Source organism: Desmodus rotundus, chromosome 8 (genome assembly GCF_022682495.2).
Source record: "Desmodus rotundus isolate HL8 chromosome 8, HLdesRot8A.1, whole genome shotgun sequence".
Taxonomy (NCBI): domain Eukaryota; kingdom Metazoa; phylum Chordata; class Mammalia; order Chiroptera; family Phyllostomidae; genus Desmodus; species Desmodus rotundus.
Window position 1 is genome coordinate 31,477,852 of NC_071394.1, and position 17,776 is coordinate 31,495,627.

A 17,776-nucleotide genomic window follows, 5' to 3' on the forward strand; every position below is an offset into this window, starting at 1 on the left:
CCTTTTAGTGCTTCAGCCATTTTTTTTTGTTTGTTTCACCTCTTCCACATTGGCAAAACATTTCCCTTTTGAGGACTTTTTTCATCTGGTTCAACTGGGGAAACAAAAAAGTCCCTCAGGGCAAGATAGGGTGAATAGGGAGGGCAAGGCACAGGGGTCATGCCATTTTTTGGTCAAAAACTGCTGAACACTCAGCACAGTGTGGGTAGGTGCACTTATAAATCACCCATCATGAAATGTTTAATTGCATTGAAAGAGTCTTCAAAAACAAAATTCACTGAAGCTGAATGCAGCCTCTCACAACAACACCAGCTGGTACACTGATACAGATGGGTTCCTAGGATACTTACCTTGGGCGTGTACTACAAGGGGCCCACCCTCTAGAAGATAATTCCAGTTTTTGGGTTCCCCCTCATACATATATTTGGCTTGGCAGTTTTTAAGTTGAGGTATAATTGACATACTAATTTCAGTTGTACAATGTAATGTTTTCTATGTATTGTGAAATTATCACCACAATAAGTCTAGGTAACATGAGATGTGTTTTTATAAGGTGATTCTGGAAATGTCTTTGAGAAAAGTACAGGCTTTTGTAAGAAGGAACTTTTTAAATTCTTGATTATATACTACTGAATTCTTAGAATCAGTGGCCCAGCCAGAGGCCTCTGTAACTTGGACACAAAAGTATTTTCATGAAGTTTAGTCTCATTGCTACTTTGCTGTTTTACATTTGTTTGTTTTTGAAGAAACTACAGATATTTTTCCAGGCAACTCTGTGATCTTATTTTAGTTTTCCTGACTTGTGTCACTGTTAATAAAATCAGTTGTTCAAATGTGTGATTTTAGATATTTTCCTAGAGACTTTGAAATATTATTTTTAATTCCTAGAGTTTTAAAATGTTAGCAGTGATTATTATGTTATTCTGCTTCAACTGAGTTTATAAGATTTTGAGATAAAAACTTTATATTCATTGCACTGATGGCAATGCCAGCACCAGACATTGGAATTTCTCAGTTCATAAAATGCTAACACGATAGGGGCAAATGTGCTGTCATACTTCGTAAAACAGTTTGACTTTCTTGTGTGTTTTTTTGTTTGAATGACCTTTTAAATATTAAAGTGATCTTTAGCAATGTGGTTTTTATTTTATTTTTCTATTCTAGTTTACTCAGCACCTAAAGAAATAACAGTGTCTAAGGGACAAGAAGTGGAACCTGATAGTCTGGTTAAATATTTCACTGTCGTTTGGTGTAAGGCTTCAAAGAAAAAACACAAAAAGTGGGAAGGTGATGCTGTTCTTATTGTCAAAGGAAATTCATTAACGTTAAAGGACTTGGAAGGCAAAGACATTGGAAGAGGTATTGTGATATTATTTAATGTTTGTGATTTGGCCTAAAATTAGGCTATATTTCTGGTTATATAATTGAAATCCAATTGGGTTTTATAAAGGGATAGATTAAGATGTTCTTTAATTGACTTATGTCTGAATTATCTCATAAACATAAAATTATCTCATAATATTTAGTCTTATGTATACTAGCTCAGTGAGGCAATTCCTAGCTCATGGTTTCATTTTCTCTAAACACTGATTTTTTCAAAAACTCAAGTGGTCAGCCCTGATTGGTGTGGCTCAGTGGGTTAGACGTCATCCTGCAAACTGAAAGGTCCCCTACTGGATTCCCCTTTAGGGCACATGCCTGGGTTGCAGGCCAGTTCTCTGGTTGGGGGCTGGTGTTTCTCTCCCTCTTTTTCTCCCTCCCTTCTCCTCTCTAAAATGAATAAATAATTAAAATTTAAAAAATAATCAAACGGTCAGCCAGGTATATATAGTTGGGCATTTCTCTGAGATTAAGCAATTTGTCTTAGTGCACTCCCTCCCCGCCCCCCTGCTTTTTCTTTGCAGAATGCTGCTAAGTGATTAAAAATTTAAAAGGTGTTGATATCAGGAGTGGAATGACATCTAATTTCAATAATGTCTAATAAAATTTTGAAAAAAGCAAAGAGATAATGGTGAGGAATGACCTAGATCAGGGGTGTCAAACTCATTTTCACGGGGGGCCATGTCAGCCTCGAGGTTGCCTTCAAAGGGCCCAATGTAATTTCAACTCCTAACAGTGTCTCCTGTGTCGCTCAGTGTGTTTGGAGGAATTGAAAAAATCGCACCACACATTCACTGCACGTTGTTGGTTAAGAGAGATAGGGGCTGGAATTTTGGAGAACTTGTTCATGCTTGTTAGTCAAATTCAAAAGCCAACAAGAGCGGTAAAAATTATCAGAATTTCTGTAGAATATCTTTTACCTATAAATTATACTATACATGATTTGGTGTACGTATGGTTCATAATATAATGATGTTTTAGTTGCAAGTAGCAAAAAGTGCAAATTAGGTTTAAAATAGTGTTTTTTACCCTGCTTACACAAGTTAGAGTCATGTAAGGTGCTTTTAAAAAATACCAGTGTTAGGCCCTGACCTCTGAGGCTGTGATTTATTTGGCCTGAATGGTGGGGGGAGGGACTGGACGAATGGATGTTTCAGGTTTCCAGGTGATTCTAATATCTAGCAGTGGTTGAGAACCACCAATTTAAATATTAAAGGTGATTTGATTGGCTTTCAAAATGAAAACATTCAAACATAAGATTTGGGTGCTTGATTATAACAGTAATAAATATATCAACCTTGAGTTAATAATGCAATCTTGGCTGATAATTCAGGCAGTGTGAATGTTTTTGTTTTTTAGAGTTTTAAAAAAGATTATCATCTACCAGGGGTGTCCAACCCGTGGCCCATGGCCCAGAATGGCTATGAATGCGGCCTAAAACAAGATCATAAATTTACTTAAAACCTTTTTTTGTTGTTGTTGTTCATCAGTTTTCATTAACATTTATGTATTTACTGTGGCCCAAGACAACTCTTCTTCTTCCAGTGTGGCCCAGAGACGCCAAAATGTTGGACACCCCTGGCACAGTTCTTGCCCCACTGTAATCACACAGTAACTGTGTGCTTAATGTAGACAGGCATAGGAGTCTAAAACTTCATCAATATCCATCTGGTTAATGGGCTCATTTTGAGCAAACTCTGACTTGCTCATCTGCATTCCATCAGCATCTTACACATGGCAACACTTAATAATGTCTGTTGAATTAGTAATAATTCAAACAAGCTTGATATATTAAAATATCCCACTTTTTATTCAGAGCTAGATTTTGAATGATCAGTGGTCTCTTGCCACAGCTACATTTTAACCTTCCTATCTCACGTGGAACAGTATGGTAATGGTTGTGGTAGCAGATGCTTTTGTCGCTAGTTATCCTTCCTTCACACTTCCGGCTTTCATAAGTGGAAATAGGGATGCTATGGTGTTTCTCTATTTTGTTCCCAAGGAAGGAGGGTCCATCTAGCACTCCAAACTCTTTTCTTGGCTTGGTTTTCTACAGAGATGGTAAAGCCATAAGAGTACATATAGTAGGCTTTATTTTCAACAATTAAAAAAAGCCTTGCTTTCTCTAAATCTTGGCTAATTTTTATAGTTATATTATTTATTTTTTCTGATTTTTTAGTCTTTTTTCTCCCCAAATGATACATTTTATTTTCATTCTGGCTGATGGGGTTGTACAAGGCTGTTTGGATTCAAAGCAGTTTTCATTCTGTGCAGTTATGAGAAGGTGACTATGGAATCATTGACTGCCATCTTAGAGTGTCAGTAAATTAAGTGAACTTTTTGTGTTCTCAATTTAAAGGCACTGGATATAAATTCAAAGAGCTTGAAAAGATTGAAGAGGGCCATACAATGATGATTGGTGGAAAAGAAATAGAAGTCATGGGTGTGATCTCCCCAGATGATTTCAGCAGTGGCAGATGTTTTCAGCTTGGAGGAGGAAGTCCTGCTATATCAAGTTCTTCTCAAGTTGCCAGGAAGTGTTTTTCTAACCCTTTAAGAAGTGTCTATAAACCAGGTTCAAAGGAGAATAGGCACAACCGTTTCCAAAATTGCAAACCACGCCATGACCCACATGCCCCAAGTAAGAGTTAAAACATAGTTTGAATATTCTGTTTTTCCTGTCAAAAGATTTTTGGTATGTGAATTTAAAGTTGAAATTTCCTTATAAAGTTCTCAGGTGCTCCCTGACTGTTGTGGCTCAGTGGGTTGGGTGTTGATCTGTAAACCGAAGGTTGGTCCACCTGTTCGATTCAGGGCACGTGCCTGGTTTGCGGACCAGGTCCCCGGTTGGGTGCATGCAGGAGGCAGCCAATCCATGCTTCTCTTGCACATGGAGTTTCTCTCCCTTTGTATCTCCCTCCCCTCACCTCTCTCTAAAAATACAGTAAATAAATAAATCTTAGAATAATGTTTTCAGGTGAAAGTATATATTATTCTTCAGATCTACGGTCTGATTAAGGGGTAATGCTGATGTTGAATAATGATATATAGTTTGAGAATTATTTTATAAGTAAATTCACAATTCCAAGGAACAGTAATCAAAATTCTGTACATACATTGAAGGAAAATATGCAAATTATAGATGTATACACACATAATTACATGTGTATGATTTTGGATAAAATCTGACATTTAGTAAGGGGAAAATTAGTAAATTCATGAGTCAGGATTATGTTTTTTATACTTCTATTTTGAAGACTATGTCTTGATTACATGCATCATCATATTAAAATATTAATAAGATGTCATATAAAGAATTCACATTTTACTAGTGAGAACTTAGTTTAATCAGTTAATTTTCACATTAATGAATTTAATTAAAAATCACATTAAAAATGATTCCTAGCCTATTTAAAAAAATTTTTTTTCTGTTTATTTATTTATAAAATTTGGTTATTCTCCCAGCAAGTGTTTCTTGAGTATCTTTTTGTAATGGGCCCAGAGGTAATACTCACTAGAGCTTCTCATGTGGGGAGGAGACAGACAGGTAAGTTTGAATTATACTTAGTGGAATAGTTGGAGAATAGAGTAGGCTTTCTTCATAATAGTAGTAAAATGAAAGTGTATAAAGTAACATAATTAGTTTCCCTTTTTGCAAGTATTATGGAAACAGAATTTTTGAAATAAAGCGGCCTTTGAGATCACTTAGATCAATCACTTCAGAAGCTGAGGCCCAGAAAGATGAACTAACTTGTCTAAATGCAAGTAATTGTTGGAATAATTGGGATAAAAACCCCAACTTGAAAATTCCCACCTTTATATGAACTTATTGAGACTGATTTGAAATATAGACTGGAAGTTTACGCTTCTGTTTTTTTTTCTTTATCCAAATATTTTGTCACATCTGCTCTTTTAACAAGCTTCCTTCTTTCCTTTATTTTCCTTTCTCTTTATTTTTCTGTTACATAATAGAGGGCTGTGGGCAATGGAAAAAAATGCTTATTAGAGACGTGAGTTAGAATCCTGGTTTTGATACTGACCTAACCGGTTCTTTGACCTTGTGGGGTAGTTACTTCCCTCACTAATGTTTTCCTCCTCCTGTGTAAAATGTAGGTTCTAGTAGCTCTTGTACCTTAGAGACTTAGCGTGCCTGGTATACACTGTATACAATAAGTATTTGTTGACTGAGCAAATGAAAAATGTTACTGTAATAATTTATATGTGTACATGTGTAAATGATATATGATTGATCATTCTCATTTATTTTGTCTTGCCAAGGGTAGAAATAGGTTGTAGACGTAAAACTAAAGCATGAGAGATTTTGTTAGCATTAAATGGGGCCTCACTGTGAAGATGGGGGGCATCTTAAATACTGAACTGGTGACCCATCATCGTGGTGGATTTATCTTGAAGTTGGGCACTTTGCTAGGTGACTGACTATGCATGGTCCTTCTCGCTTGAGCAGTATAGCTCTTTATCTTCTCTTTTTCCCCCTTTGTCCTTTTTAAAGATAGAATAAATGCAGCCGTTTTTTGGGGAGTGGGGTGGAAATCCACAAGGAATGTACTCTTGCTTTGCTGCTGGGATACAGAGGAAAGTCAAGGGCTGAGTTTTCCATTTTCACTTCCTAATCCCCTACCTGCCAGGAATGAACCTCAGAAACGAGAATTCTTTTTACTTGCTCAGAAGCCTAGGAAGATCCACAGAAAACTTTTCTCTGGGTAACTGTTAATGGTAAACACGACTAAACTTTCATTCCTGCGACCATCTGTTTCCTCATTGATGGATATTTATTTAATCTACAGGAACCTATTTTTTATCTTCCCCTCTCATCTCCTGTCATTCTTTTTCTTTTCATTTGTCTCTTTTTAAAAATCTATTTCATTTTTAACCATGGTATAGACATATAAATATATTCAAAAATAATTTTGATGAGTTTATTATGTAACATCAGATTTATCAGTTGAGACTTGCTATCTAGTTATATTTGATTTTGTGTTTTTGGTGGTATTTTAATAAATCTTTTAAATTGTATTAGCATATTGCTAAAGAATTACATTATTATCCTATGGTTACTTCATGCTGCTTTGCAAAGATTCAGTAGATTGACATTCATGAATATAGTAATTAACTTGAAGCAAATGATGGTGGTGAAGTCAAGGGAAAATTCTCAATTCTTCTGATTAATAGCAGTGGTCATTGTTAGTGTATACGGTACTGAACATAAAGGGAGCCTTTGTGTTAAATTTAGGGAGCCTTTCCAGAATAAGAAGCTGTGAGCATTAGCAAGCATATCTTGGCAAAATTCCAACCTATGCTTTTTGTTGGAAATAGTTCTCTTTGCTTTGAGTGCTGAACTATTAAATGTCATGGCTTAGTGAATTTCTTAATAGGCAATAGTGAATTTCAGTGGTTTCAGAGCACTTTGAGTATATGAAGTTTGGAAAACTGTAATTCTTTGCACAAAATCTTACATCAATAATACATGAGATTTTATTTTTAAATTTTGTATTCTTCCTTAGCATTAGTATTACGAAATTTGAAGTTTTGTGTGTATGTGTGTTGCCAAAAATGGTCTCAAACAGTTCTGTCTTATGAGTAATTAAAACAAGATAATGTAGTTGTTAACAAAGGGAAATTGCAATTCATTTATAATTATAGTTTTATCTTTTTTTTTAAGATTCCCTTGTTATGCCACGACCAGGCCATAATCATCAGCGGATGTTCAATAAGAACTGTGTCCCTGTTGTGGATGTTGTGACAGATCCTCACCTGGTATATCATCTTCGACCACATCAGAGAGAGGGAATCATATTCCTTTATGAGTGTGTGATGGGAATGAGGTAGGAAAATAAATCATTTGTTGAGTCTAATCTGAGTTTTGATTTAGTCTGTAATATAGTGGTTTTCTAGGAAAAGCCTGATTACAATGATTCTCAGATGGTCCATCTTAAATTTAGTTAAATGGTGAGTGATGCTTAATGTGTTCATTTATTCCAAAGTGGTTCTTCATGTGTGTGCTAGCCATCTTGCCAGGAGCTGGGCATACATTACAGGAGTCAGGACCATAGTCCTCACTCTTTATTTGAAGAAACAAATAAATGCAGTGACCTTAATGTGGTATAATAAGAGCTCATTACTAGTATGACAAAGGGGTATGCATATAAAGTGGAAGGCTTAATTTTCCTTGTGAGAATTTTAGGAAAAGGCTTTTCTTATCTCACCTCTACGTCAAAAAAAGAAAGAAAGAAAAAAAAAAAAGATCTCTCTCCTTCTTTTAAATTGAGTTTTCTGTTTAAGAACTGTAGTATCCACCCTGGCTGGGGTAGCTCAGCGGATTGAGCGCGGGCCGTGAAACAAAGGGTCGCTGGTTCAATTCCCAGTCAGGGCACATGCCTGGGTTGTGGACCAGGTCCCCGTGGGGGCCATGTGAGGGGCAGCCACACATTGATGTTTCTCTCTCTCTTTCTCCCTCCCTCACCCTGTCTCTAAAAATAGATAAATAAAACCTTAAAAAAAAAAGAATTATAGTATCCTCTCTTAAAGATATGATAGAAGACCACCCCTCTATATAAAAAACAAACAAACAAAAAACAAACAGGCAAAGGAAATAAGAATCAAATGTCCCTGTTAATATCTTGGTATATTTCCTTCCAGTTCTTTTTTCTTTTTCTTTTTAATCCTCACAGGAGGGTATTTGTATTGGTTTTAGAGAGAGAGAGACAGAGAAACGTAAATGGGTTGCCTACTGTACGGGCCCTGACAGGGGATCAAACCCGTGTCCTAGGTATGTGCCCTGACTGGGGATGGAACCTGTAACCTTTTGGTGTACAGGACAACACTCCAAGCAACTGAGCCACCAGACAGGGCTGTTTTGTTTTGTTTTTAATGTAGGCCCTTGATTTTTAAATTGGTCATTTAATAGGGAGTTGGGAATGTCAGTTCCCCCAAACTCCGAGAACCTCTCGAATGGTGACAGGTAAGGGAATGCTCTCCTCAGGAAATTGTCTAGACTGGTTCTCTCTCAGATTTGCTCTTCTCTTTGGAGATCTTATCTCAGTTGGCCTGGGAATCATCTTTGATGTCTTCTCTTTCGCCTTCGAAATCTAATCAATCCCAAACTTTTAATTATTTTGACCTTGTAAATATGATTTGATCCCTAATCTTTTCTGTTGCCCCACTGCAGCGTCTGTGGTAACTGAGATGATAAAATTATATTTTGTCTGGATTGTTGTAGTGACTCTTAATTTGCGTATCTGCTTCTCATGCTCCTTAAATCCATTCTGCTTATCTCCACCAGCTTGATATTTCTGAAAACAGTTCTGAACGTGGCATTCCCTTGCTTAAAATCATTCAGATGCTCGGAACTGAGAGCACTGTGTGCTGATGTGTGACATGCACCCCACTGGTGGTGTGTGGGGTCATTTTAGGTATATATGAGCAGGCCTCATTTTTAAATTTTAATAGTAGCATATTTTAGCTAATGTATTATTAGGGGAAAAAAAGCACATTTAGCTCTGGTTTCACAGATAAATTATGCCTAGGAAGCTTTCAAATAAATCTAAATTAAAAAGTGCTGATTTGAAGAAAAATAATAAATAACAACAGAGGGCAAACGTTGTGATAATAGTCGTGAAAGGCCTATGTTTGGAAGGCTGACCTACAAGATACAGTCTGAGCTTTCAAGGATAAGCATCCTCGTCCTTTGTCTTCTGCCTGTCTTGCCCGGTTCATAGGCTGTGTTTCTGTGCTTGGAATTCAGTTCAAGTTCCAGCTACACTGAACTGCTCAATTTCTGTAGAGAACTATTCACCTTTTAGAGCTCTGCTCAAGGTGCCTCTTCCCAGTGCAGCCTTTCTTGCTGTCTTCCCTTCACCGTGAAAGGATGGGTCATTATTTTCTCTCTGTCACTCACCTGGCATTTGGTCTTGCCTTGGCAAATTATTGGTCACAAGTGATAATAGGGGCTACAGCCCACATTTACAATTTTATTTCTGTCTTTGAAATGGAAAACAGATACAAAATTGCTTTTTGGTTGTTTCTAGCAGTAAGGAATAGGATGATGAACAAACTATACTTGTTTTTGATAATATCCTTAATTCCCTTGGACTTTGTAACTTTTTAAATATACACGTCAGAGGGCTTTAAAAACTATAAAGTGGTATTTTATACCACTTATAATACTCCTTTATAATATTTAATTTTAAATTGCATTGCATTAACTTAGTAGATCTGTAGGATAACATTCTTACCAAGTTATGTATATTGGATTAAGTATTTAGTGTTTAATATTTTTTGTAGTACAGGGAGAAATTTTTGGTTGAGGTTTTTGTTTACTATCAGAGGATCATAAATACAGCCCGATAGCTCTTGCTGGTTAAGGTTACAATATATTTTAATTGTTTTGATACCTAATATCAAAACTGATAAAAATTGCTAAACTGTTAGTGATGAAAAGCACAGCTAAAATATCCAAATGTAGATATAAAACTGATAGTCTAGCCTCTCTAAATATATACATATAATAGTAACAGATGATTTAGATTCAACTCTCTAATTTAGATTTGTTTTAGTAATTTTGTACCTAATAAATATATAATGAATATAATTATCAAAGATGCAAAAGAGATATGTTGTACATCAGCTGAATGAAAAACTAGAAAAAGTGTTTAGGGGTAGAATTTATTTTAATTACAAAATACCAGTTTCTGGTTCTTGACTAGTAAGTAATGATGTTAGGGGCATAAAATATTTTCCTATTGTGATTATAAAGAATTCTAATTACTTTCTAACAGAGTGAATGGCAGATGTGGAGCTATTCTTGCTGATGAAATGGGTCTAGGGAAAACATTGCAATGTATTTCGCTCATCTGGACTCTGCAGTGTCAGGGGCCCTATGGAGGCAAACCAATAATAAAGAAGACGCTTATTGTCACACCTGGAAGCTTGGTGAAAAATTGGAGGAAAGAATTTCAGAAATGGTTAGGAAGTGAAAGGATCAAGATATTGACTGTAGATCAGGTAAGAGACTTAAAAGTTTAACCTTGGTCATCTTCTAAATCTAGTTTTTCAAATCAATACTGCAGTTTTCACTCTCTCTGTACAAGTTTTTTTCAAGTGTATGTAACTCTCCACCTCCTTTGCAGAAAAATGAGGTCTTGGCATACAATTTGGCTTTGAGTTAATGTATTCTAATACTTGATTAATGCCTTTGAGAAATATGCTCCTTAAATTTCATTTCACAGTTTCTTCCCGTGATTTGTTAAATGTTTTCCTTTTTTTAGGACCACAGAGTAGAAGAATTCATCAAATCTCCATTTTATTCTGTTCTGATCATCAGTTATGAAATGTTACTTCGTTCCTTGGATCAAATTAAGAGTATAAAATTTGATCTTCTGATCTGCGATGAAGGGCATCGTTTGAAGAACAGTGCAATTAAGACAACTACAGCCCTCATTAGCCTCTCTTGTGAGAAAAGAGTAATTCTAACTGGTCAGTATTTACTTTTGGGAAGATGTGGTGGAATTGTTGCCTAGTGAACATACAAGACTTGTATTATGATGTTTGGCATCCAAAGAATCCATGGTGTTGGGTGGAGTTCACGTTAATAAACCTGTGATCACCTGTGAGCCTTGATAGGGTTGCATTTTCAAATCCCTGTGTAATTTTCTGCACCCCAGGTTTTTGGATTTTGAGGAGTAAACAGTGGTATCATGGCAAAGAATGTAGGGGATGGTGTTGGACTGCCTGTGCTTGGTTCCCAAATCTTCTATTTACAGCTGTGCAACTTTGGGCAAGTTACTTAACTTCTCTGTGCCTCAGTTTCCTTATCTGTGAAGTAGGGATAATGATAGCATCTACTTCATAGAGTTATGAGGGTAAAGGAGTTAATCCATGTCAAGTTCTTGGAAGACTACCTGACACATGATACCTGTTTAATACATTATCTGTTATTTTTATATGTGCACGTGCCCCATGCACACGGTTTACTGCTAGCCGAAGTTTCTGGTCCACAGAATCGGGAAAGGTAGGATGGACTGTCCTTTTCTACCCACTCCTTTGTAGCTTAAGGCTTACATTGACGTCAGGCCTGAGTAGCTCAGCGTAGCTTTTCTTCCACACCTCACCTTGGTCTTGTGTGGCCTTTTCAATTCGCAGTCTGGCAGCAGAAGAAAGAAGAGAGTTCTATTCACTACTAGTATTTACAGTCCCTCCATTCCCTGCTCAAGGCCTCATTTCCCTATCATCTCAATTCTTTTGGAAGGAATGGGCAGGGCATGGTTGTTCTTATTATATATATCACGATCTCTTGTGTCATTTTGTCCTTGTGTCCTATATGCACATCAGTGCTCTTCTTTGAAGTTAAAGTGAGGGGAGGGAGGGGGTGTGACCAACAGCTTGTTCCTCCACACGTGTGGAGTAGAAGTGTGCCCTAGAGCAGCAGAGGAAACTCCTCCCCTTCTGTTCTCCCTCGGTTGGGGTGGGGAGGGTGACCCATCTTTAACTGATTCATGGTCCTTTGACTTTGTGTGGGAGGATTGTGCTAACCATGACCAAAAGTGACTTTTAAAACTATCTGTACTTTTAAAAAATGGTTTTGTGAAATGTTAAATGATTTAGATTTAGCTACAGATTTAGTCACAAAAGGAAAGGGAGAGAATCTCTTAGTTATTCATATCCCCAAGATTCAGTAGATGACCAGCAAATGTTTTGCCAGTGATGATAGTAATGTGGAAACCAGAGAAGAGAAAAACTAGTGTTGTGTATTTATAAAAGGCTATTTTTAGAGGAAAAAAATGACTTAAGGAAATGGAACACTTAGTTTAGTGGTTTATGTATGTTTGGTTGTTTGAGGATCTGAGTGGATTCTTCGTATTTGATACCCAAAGTTGCAGTGAAACTTCTTGATTACCCTTTGGTTTTGAAACCTTAAGGCCACATAAGCAAAGGAAAAAAAAATTAGTTGAATTTAGTTATGTTACTGAATTAAAGGGGTCCGTTTGCCTGCGTGCATCAGAACCCAATAAGAGATGAACAGTAGTTTGCAGCAAAGAAAGTTAGGGATTTATTTTCAGGAAGTGGCCCACTCCTGAATACAGAGGAGCTAATGCTCAAAGATCTGGCTTCCCCGTGGCTTCCAGGGGAAGGTTATATAGGAGAAAAGCCATTGATCATGGTGACTAAGGGAGTTAGGGTCGTGGTCAGGGACTTGGTGGTTGGCGCTAGGGTAGGGGGTCATTAGTCATCACATCTGGTCCTGATGTCAGCTATGGCTGTTGCATAGTCTGGCTTCACCACTTCTCTGGGCCTGGAGCTGAAACACAACTGAGACCTAGATGTTATCTCTGGTTTGACTGAAACTCTGTCTCTGGGGTCAACAGACCCGAGGCTTTGTTCCTAAGATTATTTGATGCAGACCAGAACCTCATTTTCCTGAGGGAGTGGGTGTGCAAGGGAGAAAGAGGCAGGTAAGTCAGGGTGATGGATGAGGCCAGTTTGAATAAAAAGAAAAGAAAGGAGAAAAGGTCATTAAAGAAATGAAGTTTCTATGTGGTTGGGGTTATGCTGTGCTGGAAGAGAAGAACAGAAACTGTTCCTTTTTACTGCTCAATGTGGGGTCAATATTGTTTATTGGAAGAGTAGTAGCAACTATTAAGTTAAAATGGCGTTAGAAGGGGAAGAAAAAGATTAAAAAGAAGAGTGAGAAATAGGGGTTACTGAGAAGTATTGACAGTAAGGAATAAAAATAGAATTCTTTCCCATTTGAAAATCAGATATTTTATTTAGTAAACATGGACAATTTTACTAATAGTCTCAGTGATAAGAAAATTCTAATTCAATTAGTATTCCAAATTAAATTTAATATGTACAGTAGAAACCTGATTCTGGGGCTTCATTCCAAAGGACTGTCCTGACTGGTAAGACAGTTTCGTTAGAGGACGTAGAGAAGGGGTGTCAAACTCATTGTCACCGGGGGCCACATCAGCCTTGCAGTTGCCTTCAAAGGGCCGAATGTACTTTAGGACTGTATCAATGTAACTACTCCTTAGCCAGGGGCAAGGAGCTCTACATTCGGCCCTTTAAAGGCAACCAAGAGGCTGCTGTGGCCCCCGGTGACAATGAGTTTGACACCGCGATGTAGAGCATTGCCCTGTTATTCTTTTTTGTCTTCTTTAGCTTGTTTCTGTTTCCCTGTGGTTGTCACTTGCTGCCCCCTGAGCCATGAATTTAGGTTAGACCTAGCACTAACTAATCTCCTACATTTAGAAATACATGTAGTTGGTTTTATCTCTTCAGAATTGCCTGAATGAGTTCTTTTTTATTAAGACAAGCTGGTTTACTCCCAAGGTGATTTGTTTCTTATTGTGGACGTAACACTTGTACATGAGTATGTCCAGGGCTACATGCATAATAGGTGCTCAAAAACTATCTGAGAATCAAATGAAAATAATTTTGATTTTGTTTCCTGGTGTTTTGTTGCTTAGTGCTGTGTAGCAAATTTAGTTAATATTTATTGGAAAATGGTTAGGATTCACTTTGATTAATAGAGGTGTGTTAGAATGGGAGACTTCCATAACAAAATACTGCAGACTGTGTGACTGAAGCAACAGAAACTTATTTTTTTACAGTTCTGGAGGCTGGAAGTTCAAGGTCAAGGTGCCAGGTGGTTTGGTTTCTCCTGAGGCCTCCTGAGGCCTCTGTCCTTGGCTTGTAGATGCTGTCTTCTCTCCGTGTCCTCTCATGGCCTATCCTCTGTGTGTGCATATCCTTGCTGCCTTTCTCTTTCTCTTCTGAAAAGGACATCAGCCCCCCACCCTTATGACCTCATTTAACCTTAATTACCTTCTTAAAGGTTCTGTCTTCAAATACAGTCTCATTGGGAGTTAGGGCTTACACATATGAATTTTGGGGGGACACAATTCAGTCCATAACAGAGGCAAATAATGATTACAAAACGTTAGATACCCTTTCATATTAAAAAGAGAACTCTGAGATAGGAAGCAAAATTCTTATTAAAGACTGAAAGTTAAAAATAAGCCCCCCCCCGAATATACGTGCATATTTCTTTATTCTTTATATATAGATATAAAATACATATTTATTCATATACACACATGCATATCAAATACACTTAATGTAAATATTTTCCTATGATAATGCATAATATTGAAAACAAATACGGTGATGAATATCTATAAGCATATACTTTTATATAGCTTTCTAGAAGGGGAACTACAGGACCTAAAGGACAAATATATGTATGAATATGTATAAAGAGCTCTTAGAGTGTTTTATCAGGGTTTTAGAGGAGATATAGGTGTAGGTTATTAGTAGAGTTCTAGTACTTTGGTTGCGTGGTAGACATATGTCTTAGAAAATAACAGTAGAACAAAGTATTTTGTATGTGTATGTATTTTGGGATGAAGGTAGGGAAAGAGAAAAGGTCTTTCATTTTTCTAAAAGCTTTTTTTACAAAGCTCTGAATATAGTTTCAGTGAAATACCAACTTGACTTGAATGAAAATCATTAGTGTTTCCTTTTTGTTGTTACAGGACATTGCTGCTTGACTTTTATTAACATTAAGATATTTGGCTTCTTCTACAAGCTCTATCTGGTCTAGAATTAGAGAAAAGTACTAAGAGCAGTGAATTAGGGACTAAACTACCTCTAAACAGCCTTTCTGACAACTCAGAATGATACTATGCTAGCGTATTGCTTTCTCTTACAGCCACATGCCCTTCTCTTCTGTTTTCCCTCCTTCCTCTTTCCTTTTTATTTTCTTCCCTAAATCCTTTTTTCTCACCCCCCTTTTGTGTTTTGCCCTTTTCTTTTTTTAAGTTTTGCTTTTGCCTGTTTGTATCAGGGTGATTGCAGGTGCTTATTCTCCCACAAAACTGGAAGACTACAGCTAGTGTGGGCTCAGGGGTGGTGATACAGCAGCTCAACGGCATCATCAGGATTTTGGTTCTTTTTGTCTTCCTCTGTGCCGATGTGAACTTCCATCCTTAGGTGGGTAGCAGGTGACTGCAGGTGTTCCAGACATCACATCTAGATGTGATATGCAAAGGAAAGCAGGGACTGGCTGTTCTTGTTTCTCTGTTTTCAAGAGGGAGGAAACTTTCCCAGAAGCCCCGCCTCACTTCCTCTCAGGTCTCATTGGACATGGTGGGTCACATGATGTTGGTGGAAACTGTTGGTGCCCTTCTTAGCTCACCTTCTCTGGTTGCACCCATCTGTTAGCTGTTGGGACTGTTGATTAAACAACTCATGTCTTCTGTCTTTTTTGGAGAATTATCCCTGTTGAGTAACAGCTTGCTCTCTCACCTATAGCTTGGTCAGTGATTGATTGCTATATATGGGTAAGTGGAAAATGCCAGCCCCCTTGCCTCAGGGTAATTTTAGGACTAACTTTATGGTACAGTTTATGCTCTAAGGCTATAACAAAGCTTGAGCTAAATTACAGCTGAGGCCATCCTTGCTTAGTTTCTCCCCCTGCTATTTTCTTATTCCATTGTTCCCTTACTCCTGAGAGCATTCCCTCCATAAATCATGTGCAGCCAAATCCTTATCTCAGGCTCTGGGGAGCCCAGTATGAGACACAAAGCCTTACTACTACATCAATCATTGACGAAGGCTGGGACTAAATGATTGGCTTGGATTCATCACTTGGGGTTGGATGAATGTTTGTACGCCAACCACGTAGATCCTTAAACCTTTCTCTCCCTTTTCCTTCTTATTTTTCCCACTCCCCCTATTTTTATTAGTCATTATCATAGATTTTCTTTAAAGGCTTAACAAAATGCATACTGACATAAATATATTTACTCTAGTCTTAATATAATATGTCTAGAAATGTAGAACTGATTAGATATCTTAAAAGATTAGTAAGCATGGTCCAACCTGGGATTGACCCATTTAATTTTGAGGGAAGTGATCATTAAACTCCCTGACATTTTAAAATTCTTAATCATTTATGTTAATGATGTAAGTGCATTTGTTTTACTAATTTATTTATAGCTTTGAACAACTTTTTATAGTCTTATTAAAAGTCATCTGACATTATACTGTGGGACTATGCTGGTTTATATGTTCTTCTGATATTATAATTACTGAAACATGCTAATTTTTTTGGAAAATTAGTCAAAGTTACTGAGTATGTAATATAGGCAGGGTATATTACTGCATTTCAGTCTGTCACCCTTTAGGATTAGCGAAAATCCCAAGTGGATCTGAAAGGCAGTGATAGGTGCCATTCATTGAGTGTCTGCTAAGTGTCAGGCACTGTGCTGGTCACTTCACATATATTGTCCCCTTTTTTTTTTGTAATACCACTGGGAAATTACTATCTTCCCACTTGTATAAGTGAAAAAATCCTGAGTTTAACTTAAAAGAGCTGAGGCAATTTGTCCAGTCACAGTTATAAAATATTAAGAATTACTGAGGGCTATGGAACATTTATTATGCTCTAGACCCTATTCTGAATATAGTATATGGATAAACTCATTTGACCCATACAACCCTGGGAGCTACTATTATTATCCCCATTTTGCAAATAATAAAACCTGGGGTGAGTGACTTGCTCAGGGTCACTCAGAGAGTTAGTGATGTAGGTGGGATTTGAACCCACGCAAACTCCAGAACTTACACTCAGCCACTATGCAATAGTAAATACAAATTTAGTATACAGTTAAAACTAGAGTTAAAATTTTATATAATTATTAATATAATTTTTTCAACTTGATATGGCTGCTCTTTTGTCCTCTATTTTAGGGACTTGGCTTACATTTAGTCCTCTTATGGGAGAAAGTACAAATTTCTGTATAGACCCGTGATTGTAAAACCCAAACTTGACGTCATTCCTTTTATCTCTTTAGGTACTCCAGTTCAGAATGATCTGCAGGAATTTTTTGCATTAATTGATTTTGTAAATCCAGGAATATTAGGCTCTTTGTCGTCTTATAGAAAAATATATGAAGAACCCATTATTATATCAAGACAACCTTCTGCTTCTGAGGTATAATTTATTTTAATAAATTTAGGTTAAAAATGGAGCAGTATGTCTGGAAAGATTATCTATAACTTGGGTAATTTTAATCTAGGAAAAATTAAATTAGTATAGTGAATTTTTTTCCCCTCACAATCCTTCAACTCCTGTATTCCTTATTTTAGAAAATAACATCACTTAAAAAAAATTGGTGTAAATAGGTACTTCACAAAGAATTATAAATGACAATAAACCACATAAAAATGCTCATTCTTCCTGGCATTGAAAATTAAACCAAAATAACTGTGAAGTAACTTCTGTACTTTTCTGTAGATATTTTAGTTGGTTGGATTTACAGAGTAATAGCAAGTGTAGATGAGGGTAGTGTTCTTTACTGGTTGGAATGGATAT

General features: G+C 36.9%; 1 protein-coding gene across 2 annotated transcripts in view; it reads left to right on the top strand.

Annotated features, from left to right (window-relative positions):
- Positions 1–17,776, top strand: part of RAD54B (RAD54 homolog B) — a 79,171-nt gene that overhangs the window by 40,483 nt on the left and 20,912 nt on the right. For both annotated transcript variants that reach the window (XM_024572484.3, XM_024572485.3), the window contains 6 exons: positions 1,165–1,359; positions 3,740–4,021; positions 7,061–7,223; positions 10,176–10,401; positions 10,665–10,872; positions 17,256–17,395. In XM_024572484.3, the coding sequence (XP_024428252.2) occupies positions 1,165–1,359; positions 3,740–4,021; positions 7,061–7,223; positions 10,176–10,401; positions 10,665–10,872; positions 17,256–17,395 (1,214 nt within the window). The remainder of the gene's footprint in view (positions 1–1,164; positions 1,360–3,739; positions 4,022–7,060; positions 7,224–10,175; positions 10,402–10,664; positions 10,873–17,255; positions 17,396–17,776) is intronic.